The 27,910-nt window shown below is 38.1% G+C and overlaps 1 protein-coding gene across 1 annotated transcript; it reads left to right on the forward strand.

Annotated features, from left to right (window-relative positions):
* Nucleotides 1-1,027: 1,027 nt before the first annotated feature.
* TMEM168 (transmembrane protein 168) lies at nt 1,028-27,781 on the forward strand. The gene is made up of 5 exons (XM_050324055.1): nt 1,028-1,097; nt 4,286-5,552; nt 16,149-16,291; nt 18,721-18,995; nt 23,255-27,781. Exons 2-5 carry the CDS (start codon nt 4,416-4,418, stop codon nt 23,800-23,802), a joined length of 2,103 nt encoding a protein of 700 aa, XP_050180012.1. The 5' UTR covers nt 1,028-1,097; nt 4,286-4,415; the 3' UTR covers nt 23,803-27,781.
* Nucleotides 27,782-27,910: the final 129 nt, after the last annotated feature.

Below are 27,910 nucleotides of genomic sequence, written 5' to 3' on the forward strand. Positions count from 1 at the left end.
TTGAGGCAGGAAAGACAGACAGTCAAGTTTAGATGTTTAAGGCTGTCAGTCCTAGTACTCCTTTGACTCGAGGCAGAAGGGGCTAGTTGTGATGAATCGCAGAATGGTTAAGGTTGGAAGGCACCAACCACAGTGTGTTATCTAGTCCAACCTCCCTGCCCAAGCAGGGTCATCCTTGAGCACATTGCACAAGATTGTGTCCAGACAGTTCTTCAGTATCTCCAGTGAAGGAGACTCCACCACCTCTCCGAGCAGGCTGTTCCAGCGTGCATTAACATGCACAGTGAAGAAGTTCTTCCTCATATTCAGGTGGAACTTCCTGTGCATCAGTGGTTGGTACCACCACGGAGAGCCTGGGTCCATCCTCTTGGCACCGTCCCCTTTAGACATTTATACACATTGACGAGTTTACTTCTCAGTCGTCTCTTCTTGAGGCTCAGCAGGCCCAACTCCCACAGTAAGCTGCCTTTGTAAGGGAGGTGCTCCATCGCTTAGTCATCCTTGTCCTCCGCTGGACCCACTCCAGGAGCTCCGTGTCGCTTGCTCTGAGGGGCCCGGGAGTGGGCACAGTAAGGGATGAAGCAATTACAGCAACAAAGGATGTATCTCCCCAGCAGCGCCGCCCTCCTGCAGTGCTCAGAGCCTCTGCGCAGCAGCTGTCAGCTTCTTTCAGACTCCCCTTGGTTTGCGTCTCTAAGCTGTGGAGCTGTTACGATCCATAAACTTCCCGCTATTTGCCCGCCTGTCTGCAAGGGCCAATTCAAAACGTGCATTTCCCACACTGAGTGTAAGGAAACACAGGTGTTCGAGTCATCTGCGTGCCAGAGGATGGAGAGGGATCACTCGGCCTTGCAGTCCTGATTCAAACACAGTTTTCCCGATTCCGTGTCTAAGCACTACTTGACGGAGTTTATAGGTTTGGGTGGGGGTTTTAGTGATTTGTTGCCTTTTTTTTTTTTTAATACTTCTGTCCGGCCACGCCCGGGCGCCGCGGCGGCATTTGAGCCTCGGCGCGGCCCGTAGCGGGAGCGCCGCGCCCGGCTCGACATGGCGGCGTCCGGCGCGGGGGTCGGGAAGGCCCCGGGCCGGCTGTGGAGGTGAGAGCAGAGCGGGCCGGGCCGGGCCGGGGGCAGAGCGGGACTGGCACCCAACGCGGCCCGGCCGGGGGGACACCCCCATGGGGCGTGGGGACCGCCGGCACAGAGCGGCGTGCCGGGGCTGCCCCGGGCGGGACCCGCGGCGCGGGGCGCGGTGCCGGCACTGACCTGCCCCGGCCCCGCAGGTGGAGCCCGCCGGGAGCGCTCCCCGCGCCCGGCACTGAGATCCTGCTGCGGGCGCGATGTGAACCCCTGGAAACTAACAGAGCCATTCATCAGGGGGTTAAGGCTGCTATGTTGATGTATTAGCTAAATACGACGTTTTGTTTCAAAAAAAATTCTTACAGAGTTGCGTTAAAAAAAGTGCTAAATTGGGAGAATAAAGCTGTAGGAAAGCGGGTTTAGTACTTAAGATGGGCCTCACCTGGATTTAAAGTCAGCTGAAGAAAAACTATTGAACCAACTTTGGGTTTTTGTACTTTTTTCAACTTTCTTAGACAAATTAGGGTAAAAACTACTTTAAGAGCAGTGTTCCTTTACATATACGAAGGCTCTTAGATAACTTAATCTCTAAATCTGTACTGAGACTCCATGTTTTGTTTAAAATTATGTTTGCAGAAGTTGATAAATACTTAAAAGTGGGTGTCTACATTCTGTTTGGAATTTAAATGTGATTTGCCTATATGTAAGTCATGTTCAACCCAAAACTTTAAGGCCATTAGTTTAAAACAAAACAAACACCACCACCACCCATGACATTGAACAGTCTTTGTGTAAACAGCCCAAGTATTAACAGAAATTACTAACAAGTAGCTGTGTGTGAGAGAACTAATCACTTACTGAAACATCCTTTAAAACTGAATTGCTGTTTTCTGTGTATCTGGTAATAGCTGCGTGATGGGATGCATTAATCGTGAAAATAAACCTTTTCCTCTTCACCAAAAAGTTAACGATGTATTTTGGTTAGAAAAATGCTAATGATTAATAGCGTGGGTTAGGTCTGCACATTTTTGCTAATTGTCTAGAAGATGGAGCCAGGAAGAGGAGGTTGCATTCGCAGTCCAAGCTGTCATTTTGCAAATACGTTGTTCTCCAGCAGCATTTGTGTCTTTCCTCGAGGAACAGATGTGTTCCCCCGCCCCGGCACGCAATGCAGCTCATGGGGCAGCAGCAGAGGAGCTTCTCTGTCGTGATGGCAGCAAAACTCCGCTTGGCAGTAGCTGCTTGCCTGCAAGGGAGTTTGCTGGTGTTGCCTATCCCACCAGAAAATAATTTACTGAACACAGTAAAATTTTAAGCCAGGTGTTAGATGGGGTCTAACGTATGAGCAAAGGGCTTATTCCTGCTGGCTTCTGTGGGGCTGTTGTCCAAATGAACGAATATAGTGTGAGCCCCTTGACTTGGAGGGGTTCCAGGAATCAAGATAAATAGAATGGCATGGCAGATGTTCTTCAGCACAGCAATAATCACACGTCAGTGCTGTGGGTTGGAAGGAGATGGGAATTTGTTCCTCTGTATTCGTGGTTTGAACGAGAGAGAATTGGAAGCAGGGCATGTGTAGCAGTTGAAGTAAATTGTTTGAGTTGTCTGTACAGCAAATGTTGATTGTAGTACAAGAGACAAACTGCAGACAGGGCTGTGAAACCGAAAGTATTGTGACCTGGAATATGGTAACTAACAGGTCTGTGTTACGTATATAATGTGAAAACAGATTAAAGGTTGAGAGGAACAGTAAGCAAGCAGGTAAAAGTAAGGGGAGAAATACTGTGAGATCTTGAATTCAGACAAGTCAGAATTAATGTTGATAAAACGCTAATAATAATGAAAACTCTGAATATGCACAGTTGAGATCCAAAGAACTTTTAAAAATTGCAATAACTTCATGTAATAACCACTTGCTTTAAGTATATGGTATGAATTCTGTTTCAAGTAAACCAATTTTTAATGCATAGTTGTTTCAAGTACTATCTTCAGTGTTGTTAGATGTTTAATGTCATTTGAAAATATGTATTACCAAATAAGTAATTTAATCTGTCTTTACACCAGTTACTTAAGCTGGATTTACACAGAGTGCTAGTCTTCAAATCTGCCAAAACTTAGGAGCAGATCAGTCAATTCACTTCATCATTTGTTGTTCACTGGTTTGAAAAATGAGAATTTAATAATAATCAAGAGAGAATGCAGTCTAAGTTTTGAGTTTCAGTTCCCCCAGCTTTATAGATACAAGTAGTGAGCTGTCACTGAGCACCGAGTGTTCTTGGCACGTTGGTTGCTCTGTCATACCAGTACCTCTTGAGAAGTCTCAGTAAAATGGACAATTAGTTAATTACTTTAAATTAATAGAGGCTACATTTTAAGTTTTCTTATGTGTTGGAGACTGCCCATAACATTACAAAATTCCCATTAAAAATACTACTGTCCCTATACTATATTAATAAGAAAATCATGTCAGTTAAATGGATCTGAGTAAGAGGTGCTTCTGTTCTAAGTGTAATATTTATCCTGATAATTTTTTTTACTTCCTTGCTTTTGGGGGAGGGGAGGAAGTGGCTTGAATAGGTGAAAATTAATGCTTTGATATTACATTAGGAAAAATCTCTGAAAATCATGCCAGATCAGTTGATACATCTGTGTGTCCACTCCCCTTTTGTGAAACGGAGATAAATGATAATTACCTTTTTATTATCTACTGTGGGTTAAGCTCATTAACTGAGTGTGAAGTTCTTTTTGTAAATCCTATAGTTATTTGACTGCTAAGAGGAAGTCTTGCAAAGCATACTGAAAAGATTTAGTATAAAGTGAGAACTTATCAAATATAATGGTGAAATAAAACAGTGTTTTAAAACAATACTGAACTATTCTAGAAGGTAATGGCTATCATAGCAGTATTTTGGATATCCACAGATATCTAATAGAGGTACCTAATGGATGAGTTTTGTGGAAAACTGCACAGCCAGGTTTGTTTTCCACTCATTCAAATTATGAAGCAAGACTTATGCAGAACCCATTTTATGTTGGTTTTCATAATGACCCCAGTTTGAATGACCTTTTACAACACACTTGCTTGGTCTTTTTTATGTGTTAATTTAGATGTTTAACTCCTTGGTGAGAAAGAATGTGTCATGTTTATGTTCCATGTCATTAAAAGGAATTATTTGCCACTAAAACTTTTTTTAATTCTCTTCCAGGACTTTGAGGATTCTGGACCACTGTTACTGAAATGATACTACAGAAGGCAGTGATTGCATTGTGTTTGTTGAATGAAACCCGAATATTTACTTTCAGTCACGTGGGTGAAATCCCCTAACTACAGTTTACATGTGTAGGTCACTGCGTTACTGTGTTAGTCATTGTCTCTATGCAGCAATGACAAGGCTAGAAGAAGCAAACAGAGAAGTGAACATGCACTCATCAGTCAGATACCTTGGCTATCTTGCCAGAATCAACCTGCTGGTTGCCATTTGCATGGGCCTTTATGTCAGATGGGAAAAAACTGCGGATGCACTGATTTTGGTAATATTTATTCTGGGGCTCTTTGTTCTTGGAATTGCCAGCATACTGTACTACTATTTTTCAATGGAAACAGCAAGTTTGAGTCTCTCCAATCTTTGGTTTGGTTTTTTGCTTGGCCTTCTCTGTTTTCTTAATAATTCTGCCTTCAAAACGGATGTGAAAGAAGAAGCTACTAAATATCTGCTCCTCTCCGCCATTGTTTTAAGGATATTATGTGCTTTGGTTGAGAGGATTTGTGGCTGTGTCCATCATCGACCGACTCTGCTGACAACAGTTGAATTTTTAGAGCTAGTTGGATTTGCAATTGCCAGCACAACTATGCTGGTAGAAAAATCTATGAGTATTATTCTGTTGGTCATGGCTTTGGCCATGTTGATTATTGACTTACGTATGAAGTCTTTTTTGGCAATTCCAAATTTGGCAATTTTTGGAGCCATTGCATCCCTGCTCTTTTTTCCATCACTGCAAATCCCCACAAACCCTTTTGCCTTGGCGTGTTTCTTCAGCTGCCTGATTTCTGATCCCCTTCTCGACGTTTACTTCAGTGGACTTTCAGTTACTGAACGATGGAAGCCCTACCTGTACCGTGGCAAAATTTGCAGAAGGCTTTCTGTCCTCTCTGTTGGAGTCATAGAACTCACCTTTTTCATTCTTGCAGCCTTTAAACTGCGTGATTTGGATCTCTGGTATTTTGTGATACCTGGTTTTTCTATTTTTGGAATTTTCTGGATGATCTGTCATGTGATTTTTTTAATAACTCTTTGGGGATTCCACACAAAACTAAATGACTGTCACAAGGTATACTACACCCACCGTGCAGAAAACAACAGCTTGGACAGAGTTATGGCATCCAAAGGAATGCGTCACTTCTGTTTGATTTCGGAACAGCTGGTGTTCTTCAGCCTGGTCGCGACTGCTGTTTTGGGGGCCGTCTCTTGGCAGGTAAATAATTATCTTGATCTCCCTCTTGAGAATAACCCTGGAAATTGTTTGCTCTCTGATGGTGTGCTGTGGCTCAGCAATTCAAAATTTGAACATTTGGTTTCACCAGCATGCACTTCAAATTTAAAACTGTGCTGCCTTGATTGTGACCTGTTAGGCAAGTGAAAGAGTTAATGCTTCCAGAGGAGAAGAAGTGTGCAAAGTATTTTGCATTTAAGTACTTACAGAATTATTTTGTTTTGAATACATTGTACCATAAAATTTGTTTTCAGAGTGTTGTCTGTGTTAAACCCTAGTAATGATCGCTATATCAAGAGCTTTTGTTATGGACTGTTTTAATTAGATTGAGTTGTATAAAAGAATGTATTTTTCAATACTTTTGCTTTTTGTTTAACTAATTATGTGTAGTTAGAGATCAGTTGATAAACTGGTACATTGTTGGTGTAAGTGTGCTGTAAGTGTCTCACTTTCAAGTGGTTATGTGCCACAGGATATGTCCTCTGAAATACCAGCTTTTAGAGTCACACAGTGTCCTTTGACTCTTCTTTCCATGTATGAATTAAGGATGTTATCTTTTCTTTAGTGGAAAACATTTGTTTCATTAAAAATATTTGTTCAGAGCCCAAGTTGAGGCACATTGTGTTGTCATAGTTGCAGCAGGGTGTTTGGTCTGTTTAAACCAAGACAACAATGATTTTTGTACCTGTGTATCTCTTATATAAGTTACAAACATATAATAACATTAAAAATATAATTTATGGCAGATCCAATTTACAGAAACGTCTCTACAGTGTTTCCAAAACAGTTTCCTGCCTGTTCCTGCAGAATTTCTAGTCCTGCAGATTTTCTTAGATTAAATAACTTTGAGGATGAAAAGTGTTCAAGAAATTGGTGGAAGATGAAATTGACAGTTATCTTGTGAGGTTCTTTGTGTTGGTTTTTGGTTTGCTTTGGGGTTTTGTTTTTTGCATGAAGAGCATTAGAAGTTAACAGACAAGCCTGCAAGGAACACTGGGTAGTTTGCTTTTTCTTTAGAAAAGTGTCAGTGCTCACAACTGTGGTGTGTGGACTTGCAGAAAGGACAGAAGGAAATAGAACCTAAAAGGAAGAGGAAAAACACTTCCCAAAATATGCTTACAGAAAGTAAAGGTGCTGATGCACTTAAAGAAATTGGAAAGTGGTTTGGGAGACAGAAGCAATAAAGATGGACTACCAGCATGCTAATGTTGCTAACTTCCATACTTTTTCTTCTGATGATTGTGTGATTTTATCAAAATGCTAGACTTTAATTTTTATATGCTAGTTGACTACTTTTCAGTACAAATATTTTTTGCCATATTTATCAGATAGTCTTATTATTTCTGTATCCTTGCCCTTGGATGGAGTCACTCCACCCAGTTACACCTAACAAAGCAGTCAGAATAAATCAAGGGCTTAAGTTGTCCAGATAGCATCTGGAAAGAGGCAGTTTCTCTTGGTGGTGCCCGTAGCCTGATTGCAGGGAGTTAGGTTTGGGCAGGATCCCCAACTGGAGCCCTTCGTGGGAAGGGCCCCCTCTCCCCTGCCATCTGTTTAAAGCACACAGGTGCTTCCTTTAGAACTGCCTCATTGCTGCAAGCTGTCGGGGTAACCCAGGAGGGTTGGATTCATACCCATCTTGTTAGGTTTTTCTTTTTGCAGCAGGTTGATAATTCATTGTAATTTTTTTTCTGCCTCTGTCCTCTGACCCAGAATAACTGCAGTTGTTATTACTGTCTGATAATTTTTAGTTCTCTCTAATTCTGAAGAAGTGGAGTTGTGCTGTGGAATTGTGCAGCACTGTTCACAAGAAACAAACTGGAAATCCACCTAAAATCTTCGTGTTTGTTATTGGCTCATTTCAGTTTATAGCGTCCTGTGCATAAGTAAGATAAGCTCATCGACCTTGTTGAGAGGTTATGCACTTGCCTATTCAGTAAGAGCAGGAGTAATTGTAGTGGTGGAAGTGAAGGGCATCAGGCCAAATACTTTCACTTGTCAGGAAATCCAGTTTTTATTATAGTAACTTATTTTTAGTAGGTAATTGCATTTACATTTATCTCACTATATTTATATTTGTTTTACCGTGTATTTTTAGTAATGAATTAGCCCAAGATTATGAATGCAGTTGCTCCAACTAAAAGCATTTCTACTTTAAAAGATGTTGTGATGTTCACCTTGCAGATAACTTGACTATTTCATCTGTTACTCAAAAAATTAAATACTTTATTAGACCTGCACAGAACATGAATTAATAAATGGTTCTGTCATTTATTATAGTGATTGCAGAAAGCTGTGGCCTTTTCTGTATTTTGCTGGATAGTGTCAGATGGCAAAATAATTAGGACTAAGAAAGCAATGATGCATAAGCACACAGTTTGTCCTCTTGCAGGGTATTTGCTTTTTTTTCTTTAGAGGTTTAAGAAAACTAGGGGTTTTTTTTCCTCTTTCTAGGGGGAATTCAAGGCCTTAAAACTCCAAAATCCTTTGCTAGATTTTTGAATCTCCTGTTTTAGGAGGTCTAACAAGCTCAACAGTAATGCAGCAAACAAGCTTCTCCGGTGAATATATACTTTTCTAATGGGGATTTATATGTATTCTAATAATTAAGAGACAAATCAGACTGTTAGAGATAAATCTCTACCTTTCCTCTTGAAAAAAAGTAATAGTTACTGTTAAATTCCTAATGATTTGGGATTTCAGGATTTTGTTTGGTTTTGTTCTGTTTTTAAGAAAACATGGCTGCAAAAAAAACCTACTAACATCACTATGTGGTAGAAAGAGATCTTAGATGCATTTCCATGAAAATATCAGCTTAATGTTTATTAGTGATCAAAAAAGAAAATTAAATATTGGGAATTATTAGGAAAGGACTGGAGGTTATCGTTATGCCACTGTATAAATCTGTAGCTTTTATATTTTGAATAAGTGTGCAGTTCTTACTTGCTTTCCTATAGATAAGAAAACAAGCAAGGTTGTTGAAGGATGATGAAATTCATTGTAGACATGAAAGAGTTTGCATGAAATAAATTAATAAATAAGGATGCTTCAGTCAGAAAAAGGTAGAACTAAGTGAGAATATGACGAACATATAAACCAAGTTCGATGTTGTAGAAGGTAGGTAGTAGGAGACAATAAATGATCAGTTTCAGTGCCAATGTTGAGGAAGCCAGGTTGGCAAGAGGCAGGTTGGGGGAAATAGTTCCTTGTTCTGTGCTGAGTGAGCTCTGGGTCTGTGTGAGCCCAGTGGTTACAGAGGCTTAGGAGAAAGCTGGACGAGCTCATGGAAATAATTTAACCGAGGTTTGTGTACTCTTTGGAAACCACATCTGGCTCACAAAATCTTCGAGCCACTGGTGGTTAGAGTGCTCAGGAAACATATGCTTGGTTTGGTCTTACAGACTTTCCAAGGCATCCATTTGGCCTCCTTGGAGACCAGACATTCTTGTAGTTGAACCTTTGGTGCAGACTAATAAAGCCACTCTTGCATTCTTGTATTAAGGAAATTCTTCCAGCTTACATTTTCATCATATTTTTCCTTAGGGTTTCTTAGGAATGCCAGTTATTCCTCAGTCACCAGTTTCTGAAAATGTGTTTGCTCTTCTAAAAATTGTTTAAGGCATTTTTTGTATGTGTAAGATTAATGGTCTTCAAGTCTTTGCAACATCAGTTTGGGATTTATGTAGTTGTTTCAGTAAGTGTGAATTATATTTCAAATCTGTTAAATATTACCTGGAAGGTGAAGCATTTTTTATTTATATCTTTCCTCACTCTGAAGATGTACTGAACACTTGTTTAATAATACTGCATTTGATAAGAGAGGTGGCTTGAAATCACTTCATGGTCTGCCATTTGACCTCCTTTAAAATGAACAGGCTAAAAACCTGAGCCTTGGAAAGGTGCTTCATAACAGTCAGCTTTAAATAATTAGGAAAGGCATATAAAAAAAATAATCTAACTGAACTGTGTGTGTAAGGTTGCAGCCAGAAATGAGGTGGTGGAGAGGAGGGGTTCTCTTTCACGGAAAACTTTGTTACAAGCACATTATATATGCTCTCTTAACATTTCTAATAACTGTAATATCTTTGCTTTGTATAATTCTCAAGTGTATGAAAGGTCAAGACCTAAAGAGCCAGTTGTCTGCTAATTGGTGGCTAGAAGTATTCTATTTGATTAAAATTGCCAGAAAAATATCAAATCTACTTCTGTGGAAAGGTTTTTAAAGTAAGGTCAATTAACTTGCCGTAGCACAGACTGGTTTTCTGACTGATTCCGAGCTGTTGAGGCTGAAAGTCCTGTTAACCAAGGATCTTTCTTTAAGGGGAACACAGCTCTTGTAATGAGACAAGGGTTTAAAATCTCTGTTCCTGGTGCTTTGGCATGTGCTTGGGAAGAACTGTAGAAGTAATTGGTCAAAGTTGGTTGCATTAAAAAGTGGAGTAACAGCTTATCTTTTAGTGGGGCATGTTTCAGGTGGGACATGGTCTGCTTCTGATAAGAATTCATGGTCTAGCTGCAGAGGAAAGACACCTTACATTCTTGCTAGAAATACATGGACATTTTCCTTGCAAAATCTGCAGGAAGTGTTCAGCACCTGCCTTTACATTTGTGTGAGTAATTGCAGTCAAATCAATAGACTCTAGAGCGCCAACTTATTACAGCAATTAGTCATGTGCCTGTTCATAATTAGGCCCTTGGATGGGACAAGATCCAGCAGAAGTCATGCAAATGACTTAGACATTAGTTCTTTCAGAAGGCAGTAAAATGATGAAAAATTTGTAACAAAGATCTCAAAATTTGCAGGCAAAGATCTTGGAAAGGTTTGGGGCACTCTTTTTGTCAAAAACTTATAATCAGATTTTGTTAAGTGCTCTAACTACAGGTTTTCTGAATTACTGGCCAAAGATAATTATTATCCCTGGAAGACTTGTATTTAATATTACCAAGAGAAAAATGAACTATGCTAGAGGCAAGTAGTGTAATGTAATGAAGTGCTTTCAGTACATTACTCTTGGTTTTAGTGAATTTTATGAGTTAGTAAAATAATAGTATTCATTTTATGCTTGGATACTTAAATGGACAGTACCATTTAACTCTAATTATTTATGGGAGACAAATTACTTTATTGTATGTAGGAATACTTCCTTGTTTGGGGAGAGTTAGTGATTTTGTATTCTTTATTCTGGTGTGGTTAACTGGTGTTTCTTAAAAGCTAAATTTACAATACCTTAATAAAATTTGAAGATGGTGACTTTTTTGAACTTCTCTAGCAACAAGACTATTTTCTGAATAGTAAGAGGTTTTCTCAGTAACATCTATATTTACTTGTACATACTTCTGTTAACATCGCAGATTAAATAACTTTTTGAATGCGAATCATACCCAGTCTTTCTCCTTCTTTTTATCCCTGCTTTTTTTCCTGTCTTGTATTTTTAATCCAATCCTCCTCAGGCTTTACTTATTCAGCGGGGGGTTCTTGTTGGTTTGTTTGGGTTTTCTTCCCTATAGAGGTCCTGCTGCATCCTCTGTCCTCTTTCCAAATTTTCTCAAATAGCCATGCTGCTCCTGTTTTTTTTCCTCTCTGTCTGTCTGGTCATCTTTAGTTCCCCTCTTTCTTTTCATCACTGACAGTTTCTTCCCTCCTTGCTGATTTGACTGTGCTTTGCAATTTCTTTGTAGACTCATCTTTTCAGTTTCTTGTGTAATATCTTGATTCCCTCTTTCCCTACTGTTCCTAGGGATCCTAGCTGGATCCTAAGTTCCTCTTGCTCACTGCTTATCACTTCTCAAACTCACCCTCTATCCTGTTAATTTTTGCTGCCTGTCTTCCACTCTGTGATTTGCGCTCAGCCCTCCTTATCTCTCTGTCTCTCCAGTCCTGTCCCGAGGGCTCCCTCAGGTTACCTGCTCGCATCCACAGTGGCAGCACATCTTGGGGCAGTCACCACCACTTCCAGAGGCCCTCTGTCCTGAAGGGGATCTCGGGTGACAAGAGAAAGAATGTAATCACTCATAGTCTGAAGAGTCTGATCTATATGTGAAGCTTGCTGTCAAAATCTCATTAATTTTGTGATCCAGACTTCTGTATTTAAAAAAGCAGAAGTCCATTTAGTATGTTTTTAAACAGACAACCACTTGTAGTTTTGCTGGGACATGCACGTAGATTAAAGCACAGGCTTTACCATATTAGAACAGGAGTCAGGGCTAGGAAGCATAACACATTACATCCATCTGCCAGTGAATGTGACAACTATTTTCTGCAAGGTGTTTTCTAGATTTTCCCACTGTTGTTTTAACACTCAGAAATAACTGATTATTTATTACTCTCCAGAGACTGCTCTCCCATTCAGTAACTTGTTATAAGACTGTTTCATCTGGTAGCTGATCTATTTTGTAGCTTTACAAATTTTGTCTTTACACTTCTTTTTACCTCTAATATACATATCTTGTCCTAATTTGAAATAAACTATCCATCAAATATTTGTAGATTAGTTACTGTGTTACTTTGTTTTTCTCCTGAGTCTTCTCTGTCGTAGAGTGTGTACTTCTTCAGTTTGTTTGGAAGGGATTTTTTTGTTTGTGTATAAAAACAGGTAAATATTATTCAACTTGGATAATGGAAAGCAGGGCAGTATTTTTGCTGGAAATGCACAAAGACATCTTTGTAAGCCTTCTCAGTTGTTGGTCTGTCAGATATAATCCCAGACAGCCTGCTTGCTGTAGGTTGCCCTGCTTGAGCAGCATGTTGGACCAGACAATTTCCAGAAGCCCCTTCTAACTTCATCCATTCGGTGATTCTGTGATCATCTTAGTTGACATATGTTTAGTGATTTATTTCTATTCTAAACAGAAGGGCTCTTCTGTAGCTCTTTGTAACTGACTTCCAATTTAAAGTAATGTTTTGTTTGCTTTTTTCTTACCTGTTTATTCACACGTCCAGAATTACATTCAGTTCCAGAGTTGTTGTGTTACTCTTTGGGATGGGAGTTGTTGTATCCATGAATGTAAAATTAATATCTTGGCAGTAAAATACCTCTAAATTCTTGTGGTGTTTTAAGTTACACTTACCAATAAGCATTACTCAAAAAACTAGAGAAAGTGGAAAGATAATACTACTAGTGAATCTCCCCAATCTTTTATTCTTTGTCATTTCAGCCATCAGAGGCAAAAAGTAATTTTTTTCTTTTATCTTTTCTACATTATTTGAAACGAGACTACACTGTGTATTTATTTCCTTCAGAAGAAGACAGACAAAAAAACCCCCTAAGAGTAAGAGAGGAAATGATTTCTCATATTTTTCTAGTGGGATTGCCTCGATGGTCCCTATCTTCTGTTTGCTTTTTGAACAGTCTGTCTGGAATCAATGGGCACTTGGAGTACAGGGATGTGCTGCAGGCTCAGATTGCCAGCGCAATCAAAAACAGAATGAAAATGGGTTGAATAGATGAAAGAACAAAATCCCTTTTTGGCTCCACTTGTGCATCTGTGGCCATCTGCTCCATTAAGGACCAGTCTTCAAATCTTTGGGATTTAATAAAGCAGTGACAGCCTCCACCTGGCATTTTAGCTCTTTATCTTAAACGAGTAACCTATCTTCAGTTTTATTGTTATTACTAAATAAGATATTATTTTTACTATTTGAAATTCTTATAGTTTGGGTATTTTAAAATGCCACCAGTCATTTTTTTGCAGCACTGAATTAAATATTTTATTATCCTATTATAGAGCTGCTCTAATCATCGTTAGTTCGTTTTTTTGTATTTGTTAGTGATGTATTTTCTCAAAATCAAACTGTTGAAAAAGTGCTGACAGCAAGTGCCAGCATCTTTACATTAGATAGATGTCTATAAATGTAAAATATACTAACAGCACTTTCCTACTCTGTAGCATAAGGTGCCCACTGAAAGAGAAAAAGGTTGAAATTCAAATGGAGCTGAGTTGATTCATCACACTGTAGAGCTTATTTCCCATTCCTGTTTAATATTTGGTACAAACTCAAAGCAGGACACAGAGGAGGATGGATCACTGAGATGATCCATAGAGTTTCTGTGTGAGATCCTTATCCCACAAGTCCTTGGGAATTTTCTTGCCAGTATCTTTGTATTAGTGGGAGTACTTTCAATGATTAAATGTAAATATTTTTTAGTAGTCAGACACAGAGTGAGTTTTTGTGATAATTTCAAGTTGTGTTATGGTAGAACACTGTGAGTTTAATAACTTGCATGTGTTTAGGGAATTGGGGAAATGCAGGGAGTGTTTAAAACAACATGCCATGCTGTAAGGGAACTTCTACAATCAAATTCATATAAAGTAATAATATAATAGTATTATTTAGGATATTATGGTTGCTTTAGTTTTTATCAGCAGTTGTGTTTTTTGTTTTGTAATGTGTTCACCATGATCAAAACAATAATGCAATGTAAGAGCGGTTTGCTGTAGCAAGATCCAAGAAGAGATACATATGTTGGAAAAGCTGAGTTTGTCATAAAAATGTATTATGATACTTCCTGGTCCAAAGGTTAGAAAATCCTCTAACTAACTGATAATGAATAGGAAGGTTTTCCAGAGAAGCCCTTCAATTTCTGGAGCACCCAAGTCTTCCCTTTTTTTTTTTGTAGCTTCCAGGAAATTAGTAGATATCTTTTGGTATCTAGAACTAGAAAAGTAAGTCTCCAAGTCTTGAAACTTAATTTAGCTACCAAGCTCCACTGTTTCATCTGTGTTATCTCTTACAAGGTTTCTACAGTATAAAATCTAACCAAATCTTTGTAAGTTTTTATTGCTTCTGCTCTGAGTCTTTTTCAAAGTGCATTTGGGAAACAACAATGAAAAAGAGTGCTTCCTGCTGATAAATTTGAAACAAAAAATATATTCTCTTAGTTAAAGGGTTTTTTTTTTCCTTATTGACAAGAAAACAGTGAGGTTGCACCCTAATTGTTACAGTGATTTGAGCTTTTCTGTCTTCTGGTTATTTCAGGTAATTGTGTGCATTGGGGGGAAGTCAGTGCTATCTGTTAATTATGCTATCAGTTATCATTTAGTATAAGACTGGTGTTTATTTGTAGTTAGAAGTATTGCTGTCACCATTTCAAGGACACATAGAGGAGGTCCTTCCATCAGAAACATGATGGGACACTTTTAAAAATCAGGACAAGTAGCAAATGGTCTTTTTCCTTAGGCAGGAAGCACATTAGATGGGTAATGCTGTTCTTTCAGACTGAGACGTGTGTTTAAAAACTGAATGTAGTTGAGTTAGTGCCATGTGCCAACAAGAACTAAGTTGGTTTAGGTGTCATTTTTTTCCAGTATTGTTTACTTTCCAAATTAATAATAGCTTTGACTATGTATTGAGTTGAACTACCAGTCCCTGTATCAAATCACTGAGTGTTAAATAGTAAGGCAATATCCAGATTTTTTAAAAACATTAATATTGTAGATTTATGCAAAGAGGGTGAATAAAACATAGAGAGAGTCAGAGACCTCAGGAGTTTTCTCAAGACAGAAATCTGTAGCTATGAATTTATTTCCTTTGCTACATAACAAACATTAATATTTTAAAAATGCATCATGAATATTTACAGTTCTTAGTTAATTATATATTATAATACTGTTTCTGCCTTTTCTAAAACATTTAATGCTTCATTAACCCGTTTGCATCATACTAAAATAATTAAAATTAATCTGTATCTGTTCTGCCTCTCAGTGACATCTGGCATTTCAGAAGTCCATTTTATTTTACTTGTGCACAGAGCTCAGTTACATACCAGTAAAAGTAAACTTTTCCAAAACTGCTTTTTCCCTAAAAACCAGGAAAACTCCATATAGGTTATTAGCTCTGTGAATGCTACGAAGTCCTGTAGCAGATGTTCCTACTCATCTGGTATTTATGTAACTGATAATGGTCTTTTTAATTGAAATAATGTTCATGAATGTTCTCAGAAGTCATCTTTTGTGTGATACATAGTGTTCCACAAAGAATATTTTGGAAACTCCTTGGTGTTAAAAAGCAAGAACATTTGAATGTATATTTTCAATGAACATAGAATGATAGAATGGTTTAGGTTGGAGAAGACCTTTAAGATCATCGAGGCCAGCTGTTAACCCACCACTAAACCATGTCCTTAGGTGCCACGTCTACATGTCTTTTGAATACCTCTAGGGATGGATGCAATACAGTGTGCTGTAATCTGATTCTAGGTACATATTATTCTGTGTTATACCTTACTGATTAAGGCCTGACCCTGCAGATGTTTACAGATATACTTATTTTGTGCATATAAATAGTTTTGTGGCATTTGATTCTCTTGCCTGAATGGGTAAAACTAAGCTGTGATCAGTGTTTGCAAATGCATTCCTTTGAGAAGAATGATCCCTGCTTACCAGCCACCATTTCCCCAAGTCTTTTATTTGTTTTTAGAGTAGTGTGGAAAAATAAGTATACATTACAAATAATATTTTGGATGTTTCAGGACTCAATTATGTGTGATCTAATACAGGGAAATATGGTTCATAAAACCATAACCAACAGACAGGAAGGATTTCTCATACAATGCCTAAATCTCTTTATTTTCTTTTTAGCCAACCAATGGGATCTTCATGAGTGTGTTTCTCATTGTTTTACCTCTGGAGTCCATGGCTCATGGGCTTTTCCATGAGCTGGGAAACTGCTTAGGAGGAACATGTGTTGGGTATGCTGTTGTGATTCCCACCAACTTTTGCAGGTATAGTTACCGTGTATTTCAGCTTCACAGTATTGTAAGTATACTGTTAGCTCATGGAGGCAATGCAGTAATTTAGCTTGTATTTTTCAATAATTAAATACAAATTTAAATAAAAGGAGATTTTCTATTTTTATGTTTTTCTCATCTTCCTGAATGGGTAACTCCCAATTCCAGCTTTTTATATCTTCAGACCAGTTGTGCATGGGTAGATTCCATAGCCCTTATCTCATGCAAAGAAGGATCAGGACATTTGACTGAGTGCAGATATTTTACATGAGGAGATTTAATAAACCAAACAGATCATTTAAAAACAATTTTGAATTCTGTTAAATGAGATGCCATCTAGATTTAAAAGGCAATGAAATTAGATTTGTGACTGGACTACATGTCAGGTCTTGGTATTGAGAATTTACAGCTGACTTTTGTTCCAACATAAATGTTACTGTGTGAGAAAAGCTTGGAGGTGGAGGGATTGTGCAATTATTATTTACCATTTTGTGTGTTTTTCTTATAAACTTTAAACTTGCAAATGCCTTTTTAGCCATATAGTTAAAATTAGTGTGGGCCCATTGTTTTGTAAATGATAAACAAGAGCTATGTAAATTGTCTGTTTAAGTTACAAGAGAAACAGAGTAGTCAGTTGAAATAAGAGGCTTAAAAATAGAACTGCCCAATTTATGAAAACTGCCCAGTTTGAGTATGTTTAGTGAATTGGGAAAAAAAATTAACAGGCAAAGAAACCGAAGGTAGTGTGCTAATCTTAGATCTGTTATCTTAAATAGTGTAAGACACTGTATCTTAAATAGTGTAAAAACCAAATTTTCTGAGCTTCTGATCTACAGCTGTGCACCCTTAAAAGAATCCATGTAGTCAGGTATTGTTAGGGGTTAAAAAAATAGATGTTCAAAATTTACATTACAATAAAAAATATTTTTGTTTCCATGGCAGCAATATAATTATCTCATTGTATTATATTGTTCTGGCTCTGGCAGTTACCTCTGATTTTGTGTGAATGAGATACTCTTGAGCAACTGTTTAGGACTTGACAGAACTAAACTTCCTTATTAATAAGGCTTGTCTCTTTTAGTGATGGGCTCAGTCTTCACTTGCTGAGACAAACATTAATGATGAGGTATTCAGTACAGCTCTACTAGTGGAACATTAACAATCATAAAAGCACTAGACGGGTAGGAGGTGCAAAAATTAATTAGCTAGACCAATGAAGAAACCAGGTGGATTTACACACTGGCTTGCAAACAGAATGCATGAAGGATACATGCATACATACATAGGAAAAAAAAATTATAAGTCAAGTTTTGTATTATTAGAGTAAGTTCATATTTCCACCCACAAAACCTCTTGTCTAACTGAGCATAAATCAGGCCACTTTGGCACAGCTGTCAGTCATGCTACTTATCAATACCCTTATTACATTGGCTGAAGAGTGATGAATGCATTTCTTTTTACGAAAATTCATTCTGAAGAGCACTCCCATAATTGGATGTCTTGGAAGACCAAATCTCTTATTGCAATGATTAATGAATAGTCATGTAGACCTAAAAAAAAGTGTGTGTATTTTCCCTGTACATTTTATTCTATATTTTACATACTATAAGTATTTGATTTTATATTTTATATATTTACCTATATTTTATGGAGCATATACATATATTCATAGAAATAAAATTCCTTTTTTATGACCCAGGGACTCTTTTTCTTATATATGCATATTCATAGGTATAGAGACACACACAGACGTATGTATACAGACACACATGCACATACATGGTTTGTTCCAGGTCTGATTTTTAACCATCTTAAAAATTTGATTTTCTAATCTCTTGAATACTGTTATCCGAAATGCATTTCTTATGGTGAAAGAACAGCATCTGAACAGCACACACAAGGAATAATTACTGTGTTTCTGTGAGTTCCATATTTCGAAATGTCTGAGCAAAATGTGTATTTGAATTTCTCTTTAGTCTGTTATTGGAAACCAGTTTGCATTTGATGTTTTGTGCAGATTAGCACTCATTCTCCCTGTGCTTTTTTCCAGTTGTTTGTGAAAAAGCGCTTGTGTGGAGACAGTGCTTCTCAGTGGGGCTTTATGAAATTGCTGGAACCTCTCCAGCATGTTTACATTGCAGCTCCTCTCTCTCCCTCTGTCTCTCAGCTACAGGAATAGCACATGGTTTAGTAAGAACTATGCTTTGAAGTGAAGTGTGACAGAAGGGAGATAGTGGTCCCTTGCTCAAATACAGTAATTTGAGTTGTTTATAAACTGTGCATTTAAAGTCAGTTTAAATTTAGAACAGTGCTACTTCATAGCAGAGAAAATATGCACAGGGGGAAAAATCACCAATTGCTAAAAGCCCACTAAGCATGAAATAATTATAAAGCATAATCACAGCTGTTTTCCTTCTCTTTAGTCCTGATGGCCAACCAACTCTTCTTCCACCTGAGCACGTACAAGAGTTAAATCTGAGGTCTACTGGCATGCTTAATGCCATCCAAAGATTTTTTGCGTATCACATGATTGAGACATATGGTTGTGACTACTCTACAAGTGGGCTGACCTTTGATACCCTTCACTCCAAGATCAAGTCTTTCCTTGAACTTCGGACAGCAGATGGACCCAGACATGATACCTACATTCTGTATTACAGTGGTCACTCACATGGCACGGGCGAATGGGCACTGGCAGGTAACTAGTTCAAGTATTTTTTTATTAATAGTTTTGGTATTGATAAACTTTCCAAATAAATTAACTCATTCTGTAAAAAGTCATACTGTATTGCAGAACTTCGACGTTTTGGTCATACTTATTATTGCATTGTCCAGAATGGCAAAGAACCTTTAGTGTTCAGAGAACGGGTTTCTATACAAGCTCTTGGAAGGGAAAGAAGAAAGAAAAGGGTAATACTACAGAGCATGACTGTTAAGAGACTCAGGCGTGACAAGGAGTTTAAAAAACAGGCCAGGCTGCAGGATGACTATGTCTGACAGTGGAGAGAATGGAGAGATGTAGGCACCCCTTTTGTATGCAGTTGTTGAAAAGAAGCGGTTCTTTCCTTACCTTGTATGACAGCCAGGTATGTTACTTCATGAACTTTGTAATTTTAGTATTCATTCACTTTAGTTAGCTGCAAAAGAATTCTTATTAATCTTTCACTTGTTCTCAATATTGTTTAAATATTGTTGACCCCAAAGGTATTCTTACAAGTTTAAACATGGTTCATATTCTCCTGATTTGCATCTGACATGATTTTCATATTCAATGTTAACTTTAAAGATTTGTTTCCCCCCCTCCATAAAATTTTAAGTGGAAATAACCTCCTGCTCTAAAGACAGATTTTCCCCTGTATTTCAAGGAATATTTATTCACTGTAATGAAAAGTATAATCTTTTCTCATTCCTTGGACATGGCAGAAGGAATTAATAATGTTCTGTGTCACTGTATTATTTAGTCATGAAGGACTGTATTTATGTTCTTAAGATGTGCTTTGAGTTTTGTGTAGAAGATAGAATCAATAACAGAAATAGGAGGCATGTATACAGTGCACACTAGAGAAGTAGGTCTTCAAACATATTTGCAAACCTTGCATTGTAAAAACAGCTGTGATTTGCTGATGTTCTAGACTTTGGGAGTGACTGTGGGCACAGCCCTCAAGACTATAAACCCCTATATAAAGGGCCAGTTCAGTGCCCCATCATATGCTTGGCACAGGCTTCACCATTTTCCGTTTTCTTCACTCATTTTTTATCTCTTTTTAGTGGCCTGTTCTATCTCAGCTCTATTCTTTGGTAAGCCTACTGAAGCTGTTGAATGATTGGAAGGTTTCGCCTTGCTCTGTTGCTGTAGAGAGCTGAGCTTCTGAGGTCACTGTGTGAAAAAAGTGACTCTCATAGTAAATACATTGAAAATTTGCAACTGGGATAGAATTCTCTTGGATAGCGCTCTGCCTGTGAGCTCCTGGCTGTTTATCAGCAGTCTCTCTCCAGGTGCATGTGCTCTTCAACAGGGTAGATGGATAATATTTGTGTGTGGTCATGCTGAGGTAGATGTCCGAGCACGGGTCACTTTCCGTCTGGAGGCTCTGTATCTGTTTTGTTGCAGCTCCATGGATGAACTGTTTGTTCTGCTGAACAGTAATGTCTGCTTTTTTCTGAAAGGCTTCATCTGTATCAGAGATTTTAAAAAGCCACAGCTGTACCGTGAGCTTAGCATGAGTGGTGAAGTACAGTGTATGCCAGGGTAGGCAAATGACTTCTCTGGGAATACGGTGGTTTGTCCATAAGAGCAGCTGCCACCCTGTGCAATTGCTGAGTGTGGAGCAGGATAAGCAGCAAAACTCCACCTCCCACCTGTGCTCCAGCCAGCAGCATAGACATGATCATCTTCCCAGCATATATAGAGCCAAATGTTGCTGCAAAAATTGGACAGCTTCCAGCCCAGTCCTGGCTTATGTCTTGCCAGCCTGGAGTTGCTCAGGTCTCTTTGTACCTGTGTAGGTAGCAGTAGCCTATATTAAACTCTGTCTTCACTTTTAGGGTAAGATCTGTTAAAAAGAAAGCTTCAGTGCTAAAAGATAGAGTGTAAATGCAGTGGTGTTGAGGTTTCTCACAAAGCTCCTTTTCAGTTCCCTGTCCAAGCACATCTTCAGTTTCTACATAAAGGAGAGGAACAGGAAGCTGTCACACGTCTTACATGCCTTTTTTGTGATTAATTTTAGTTAAATTGTGGAGTGTAATGTGATCCTCCTCAGATAGCACTACTCCTGCACATAATTTGGAATATAAACTGAAAAGATGAAGACTGTTTCACTATGTACTTGTGCCCCATGTATTGGACAGTAGCATTTTGTGACAGATGGAACACTGGTCATCAGCTCCAGTACTGCGTGCTGTCCTCTGACCTGTGAAGAGAATGAGTAGAGATGGCAATAATTAAATAAAACATTCATGTCTAAATGAAATAGTAGTTTCTCACTGCCAGACTATGCCATGATGCTGCACAGCAGTAGCAGTGTAGTCTTTGCTTTTTGATGACATCTTTTAAAGGAGCCTTACTGAATTTATTAATTCACTAATTATGTTTCTCTGTTGTTGGAAGCTGAGATGCAACACAGTGGTGTATAAAAGAAACTGTTAAGTAGTCATGCATAAAGTATGAGCAGTAAAACGACCTGGGAGGTCATGTTCTCTGAGTGGAGGCAAAAGCATGAGCTGGGCTAATGAAGCTTTGTCTCTGTTGCTGGAACTGTCGGCTTAACCATCAACCTGCAGAACCTGCCAGAGAGCCAGAAGTGACCAGACACCTGGATTCCTTACACAGCTTGGTGCCTAAATCTTGCGCTGGCAGATAGGCCCATGTGTTTGAGGTCAGTAGGGTTAGAAGCTGAGCATGTGTTTGCCTGTGTCTGTGAAGGATGAGATGGTTCTTTGGGTGATTCTATCCAGTGCTGTTTTGAAATCACCTGTGCTCCTCCACAGTTATACTAAAATAAAGTTTATTTATAAGCCTTTGAAATGTGAACAAGTAAAGAAACTTTTGCAGATAATTGATACAGAAGGTGAACCTAGAAAAGGGAAATTGCTTCTATATAAGTCTCTGCTGTAAGCAACTGCAGCAATTTGGGGATCGTGTACCAAGTCATTACTGTAGGCTTGTATATTAGAGATTTTCTTTGGTACTAAATTTTCCGGGTTTGCACTTTTTTGGAGACAGTTGCAGCCCTGTAATTTTGCTTTTACCTTAACTGAAATATCACACACAATGCTTTAATTCTGAGCTATTAATTCAAAGCACTTTTTTGTCACCCTTTACAGGTAGAAATGTAAGTTCTGAAATGTTCAGCTAACAGTGTTTAAACACTCCTTAATTATATTGCACAGTGATAATCACTCTGGAATTAAAATGCAGTTATTCTGGATCACAGTTTTATATCTTTCTTCTTCTTCGTTGTTTTTAAGTTTACATTTTCAAACTAGAGTATTTTTGTTGTAAATCTCCAACTGACCAAAACTTAGGCATACCAGTTCTTCACGTTTAATATCACTGTGGAGCCAGTGGAAATTTATTCATTTGTTTGCAAGATGTTGTCCTTAGACACTTCAATAAGTAGTCTGCTTCTCAAAGCTACATAGATCTTGCAAACATCTATTACACTTAAGCAGAAGGACTCCCACTATAGCTAACTTGTTTTAATTACAGTCTCCTCTGTCAAAGTGCTGTTGGAGTAACAGCTGGATGGAACGTGAGAAGCTGGACATTCTAGTTGCAAGAGTCTTCTGGGCTGATAGGAAATAAATATTGTGGAAAAATTTCATTGAGGTTTGTTTTATCGAGTTGTAAATCCTTACCAGTTTTCTTGAAGCACTGAAAACAACTGTGTCTGGAGAGAGAATCTCTTGTTTCTGGTCATGTGAATTTTTGTGCCTGTAGGTGACTTTCCCACTGACATTCTTTCTTTGAAACTGTTAGCATGTGTTTTGTCATAAAGTTATCTCTTAGAGGAGCCTTTTTTTTAGTATTCATAAAGACATCTTAAAAGGAGTCCTTGTTCCTAAAATTATAAAGATTTAATACAAAATAAACTTTATTTCAGGTTTTCTTTCCTTGTTTATCTATTTCCAGATTTCTTCAGTAGACTGTATTTTCTTTCATACTATGAGAGAATTGCTTGCCTTCCCCCTCCCCACCTTGGGTGTTTGGTTGTTGTTTTTTTTCCCTAATCAAGGGTGAGCTAATGGTTTTATCTGCCACAGCAAGTTAGATGGAAGCAGTTCACACTTCTCTAGAGATTTGCAACATTTACAACCACAGAGGATCACTTGAAAGCGTGTTTTTATCTGTCCAAGTTGTTAAAGTAAGGGATTCTTAGAACCAGTCAAAACAGTAAAAATTCTTCAGAGGTTTCTGTTTCTTCATCCTAATATTAAAGCTTTTTGTCCTTTTGGCAGGGGGTGATGCTTTACGACTTGACACGCTCTTGGAGTGGTGGAGAGAAAAGAATGGCACTTTTTGTTCTCGATTGATCATCGTTTTAGACTGTGAGAACTCTCAACCTTGGGTTAAAGAAGTAAGAAAAGTAAATGACCAGTATGTTGCCGTGCAAGGAGCAGAAATGGCCAGAGTTGTAGACATCGAGGAAGCAGACCCTCCACAGCTTGGTGACTTCACCAGGCAATGGGTTGAGTACAACTGTAACCCCGACAGCAACATCAGCTGGTCCGAAAAGGGACGTACTGTGAAAGCAGTGTACGGTGTGTCAAAGCACTGGAGTGACTACACTTTGCATTTGCCAACGGGAAGTGATGTTGCCAAACACTGGATGATATACTTCCCACGCATTACCTATCCATTAGTACATTTGGCAAACTGGTTTTGTGGTCTCAATCTGTTCTGGGTCTGTAAAGCATGCTTTAGGTGCTTGAAAAGACTGAAAATGAGTTGGTTTCTTCCCACAGTGCTGGACACAGGACAGGGTTTCAAACTTGTCAAATCCTAATTAGTAACCAAAGAGAAAATGAAGTGAGAGCTCTGGGAACTTCCTCACTGTACCATACTTAAAATTTTTTATATGACTATTTTTCTCTGAAAAAGTCTGCTGCATTCACTTAATTCAGCTCTTTGAGCAGCTATACTATATGCAACAGTTAGAAACTGCAATCTTAAACAGAAGAGGGTAGGATTATGATATTTTGAGTTTTGTTACAGGTCTGTGTGTACATATATGAGACTTATTTAATATGACCATGCATTTTGGAGACAGTTCACATGTTTCTATGTGTTTCTTAGAGCAGCCTTTGTTCAGAGATACCAGTTTGATGGACAAGAGCTCCTGGGAATGTTATAGCATACTCATCTGTCATTTATGTCCACTATGTAGTTCAAATACAGGAAAGGAGCCAAGATAGTGCTCCAGTCAATTCACATATCCTTGAAATTATGTGATGGTATCAAGAGTATTAAAAAACAGCACTGAGCCAAAAAAAACAAACAAAAAAAATAGCAACTGTAGAAGAATACCTTACTGTAGGTAAGTAGCTACCAAGAGTGTTTAGTTTTACTTCCTTTTACATCTTCAGCCTGATCTCAGTTCTCTACTACCATCAGTGGAAATTTGCCACAGAAAACAGGGAAATCAGACAACCCTCTGATGTTCTGGTGCTGCTAAATGTTAGCTGAAGTGAGTTTTAAAAATGTTCAGTGTTACTTCCAACATTCAATATCTTTGCTGCTGATCTTTGGACATATATTCCCAGTAGTTAATTCATATATGGAATAAAAACTGCACTGAGCATTTTTCCCTCACCTGTTAGTGTGGTTCTGTCTTTTCCAGGCTCTTACTAGTCTGTACTTTGAAAAGCTACCCTAAACAAAACAAAATCCAAGGATTTTATAAAGAAAATAATCCATAGATAAAAATGGAAATACAAGTGTTGCCTTGCTTCTGTGTTTATCTGGAGTCTTTGCTGTGCCTAAGACCATGGTAATGTCAAATGCTGAGTACAGGGTTGGACCAGTGAGTTCATTATCTATTAAAACCATAAGCAAAGTTTGGAAGGAATGCATTATTCCCTTAGGACAGAAGGGAATCCTGAGTATTCCTTAAGTCTGTTCTCCCACCCATAAGGTCATAATTTTAATCCTTCCGCTTACAGAGCTGGATGGGACTCCAGAAATCCTGTCATGGCCTTTTCTTCAGTCAGAGAAGCTGCATAGCTTTCTGATCTCATCTCTCTAGTGCAGAAAATAAGTAGTGAAACAACTAAGTGGCTAAGACAGTAATATTTGTGGGTTTTTATTTGCATATGTGTGTGCAATTTACTAGACTAGCTGATACTTGTTGTAGATATAACTTTTTTTAATTTAAATACATGCAAATAGTATAATAGCTCTTTAAGTCTTTGCCATCATGACTTTTTCTAATGCCATGTGAACTTTTTACCTAGTTAAGCTAGAGAACCTGGTGACACTGATACCCATCATTAACTCCCAAAATAAATAATGAGATCTACAATAACAATAGCCAAAGTAATTTGTACCCACCAACTTCACAATGGTGATTTTTTGAGATTTACAAATGACAGCCACGAAGTTTCCTCATTATTGTATATTACACGATGTTGTTTAGCAAGACACCACCCCCTACCCCTCTTTCCCTTTTTCCATCTCCTTCTATAACATAAAAAGTGGATCTAGAAATGAGAGATAAGAGATATCCTGTGAAGACTCAATGCGTTTGTGTCTTCCCTAGTTAAATGCTGTGATTGCAGCTCTGTCACAGATTTAAGAGGTGTCTGTTCTCAGTAAGAACAGAGGGTACTTACACCATCTAACTTCAGGTATCCAACTTAGGTTCGTAATGTGGGACCCTGAGGTAGGAGTCATCTCATTTAATTTCAAATGTCCAAAAGCCAGACATCTGAATCCATGCTAGTGACCTGAAGTGCTCCACTGCTAATTAACAAAGAGAAGTAAATATTTCTAGAGGAAGACTAATCGGATCTCTATTTTAGGATGAATTTTCCTGTTTTGGTTTTGCTTTCATGTGCAGACAAATCCCGTATGTCTCTTGAATAACCTTAGGGCACCTCTGCTCTAAGCTGTCCTCTGGAGCCTGGGCTGGATACACAAGCTCCTCATTCAAGCGTGAATTGGATACAAGAATTCATTGGGTTGCAGAAAAGCAGCACCGCCTCTTGCATTTTTTTGGCAACAGCCCTTGAGTATAGATGCATAAAGGCAGTTACTTGGTTTGCAAAATCTCTATTATTTTGACTGCTCCTTCAGTAAAAGTTCATCTGATTACATTATAAACTGTTACAACTTGAGCCTTAGAAATTTTTAATAAAGTCCCCATAAAGCAACATCTGATAGTCACCCAGTGAACATTTGAAGTCAAGAAGTTAGTCCTTTCTGTTTTAGACAAGCTTTGAATATCAACCATAACACTCCCTACTAATGATAGTGGACAGATCTTAATGGATAAATCTCTACCTGCTACTGTTACGTTTTCACGAACATCAACTGTATCTTTCTTTTGTACAACAAGGGGAACAGGAATGGTGTGGGGCTCCTGACCTGTCCTGAGATTTTGAGTAGGATCATACTATGCAGTGCAGTGATGGGCTTAGCTTTGGGCAGAATAAACACAACAATTGGTGTTGCTCTGTTGCCTCTGGTTATTAAATGGTTTTGAGCTTACTTATCAAACTGTTAGATTTTTTTCTAGCATAGACTGGGCGATCTTCAGGTGTTTGCTGAAAGTTAGATAGAGAGCCAGCTAAAAATGTAGCAAAAATATTAATTGCAAAACTAATCATGTCTTTTCAGATTTGTTTCAGTTTTTGCAGTTAAAGACCTCTGATTTTCTGAATTTGAAATAGTTGTAACATGAGCTAATGTATTTCTACTTCTGATTTTGTTATTTTTTTAAACAACAAAAGCATGATGAAAATGCTGATCTAAACTAGAAGAAATGTTTACAGCTATTTGGATTATGAGGCCTTTTTGGACAAAGAGACTGTCATATATTTCAAAACACAATTAAACCAGGGCTGTGGATGATGAGGAATTCAACCACATTAAATCTTCACTTCTGCACTGACTTACATCAAGGCATCCTACTGTGACCAGCATTCCCAGGTGGAGTTTTTCTCCAGCTCCTGGTGCTCGTGCCTCTTCAGGTCTCTGCCCAGCCTGGGTATGTGCCTGAAGGACAAACATCAGGAGCTCCTGTAATCTAAGTGAGGAGTTATTCCTCTTCTCTTCCCTGTATAAAAGACAGGGGCAATGCCTGAAAGAGAAATTTAAATTTCATTCCAAAGAATGTTACATATTCTCTCAGTTACATACAAGTTGTTTAGCAGTAGCGTGTACAAATTTCTGGGTAGAGAAAAATCTAAATCTAAAATCTTTTTTTTTCACAAGGTTTGTCTCTGTATTGTATATTCAGACATTTTGTTATAAAGCTTGTTATAAATTTGTGTCAAATTAGTAATTTTATGTCGACTTTGTTTCATTTACCTCCTCTATATCAGCTGTGCTGAAACATGCAAATGCAGAGTCCTACAAATTTAAGTCTCTCACAGGAACTCAAATTGCATATTCACAGTAGTATTTTTCTCTGAATAAGTATTGGGGGGGGAAAAAGCCATTGTTCTTTGATTTTGCACTACTAGAGTTATGTATTTGCGGTTCCTTATGCTTTGTATGCCTTGTAGTTGTTGTCATCCAATCTCCAGTTCAAGTGTTTCCCAGAAATAATGTTGTTTATTTTGTAAAGGCATAGTTAACGCTCTGCTGGCTGTAAAGCACCTTTGTTGCAAGCAGTAGACAATGAGACTGGGTTATTTTTTCTTGTTTATAAATACCTTTTTGTGGGAGGATTTTTACTGGATATACAGTTTTTAGATCTGTAAATAGATTTTTGAGTGTATTTGTAATATTACTTAAATATATTTTGCTGGTTTGGATGCTCATTTCCATTTCATGTTTTTGTTTATGTCTTGATCACTTCCCAAATTTCTGTGCACCCTCCTGAATTACATGAGGTTATTCTACACAGCTTGTCTTAGGGAAGGTTTTTTTTTAGCTAGAAATTCCAACAG

The sequence above is a fragment of the Myiozetetes cayanensis genome, unplaced genomic scaffold, assembly GCF_022539395.1.
Source record: "Myiozetetes cayanensis isolate MyiCay16 unplaced genomic scaffold, myiCay2020 scf3, whole genome shotgun sequence".
NCBI classification, from domain to species: Eukaryota; Metazoa; Chordata; class Aves; order Passeriformes; family Tyrannidae; genus Myiozetetes; species Myiozetetes cayanensis.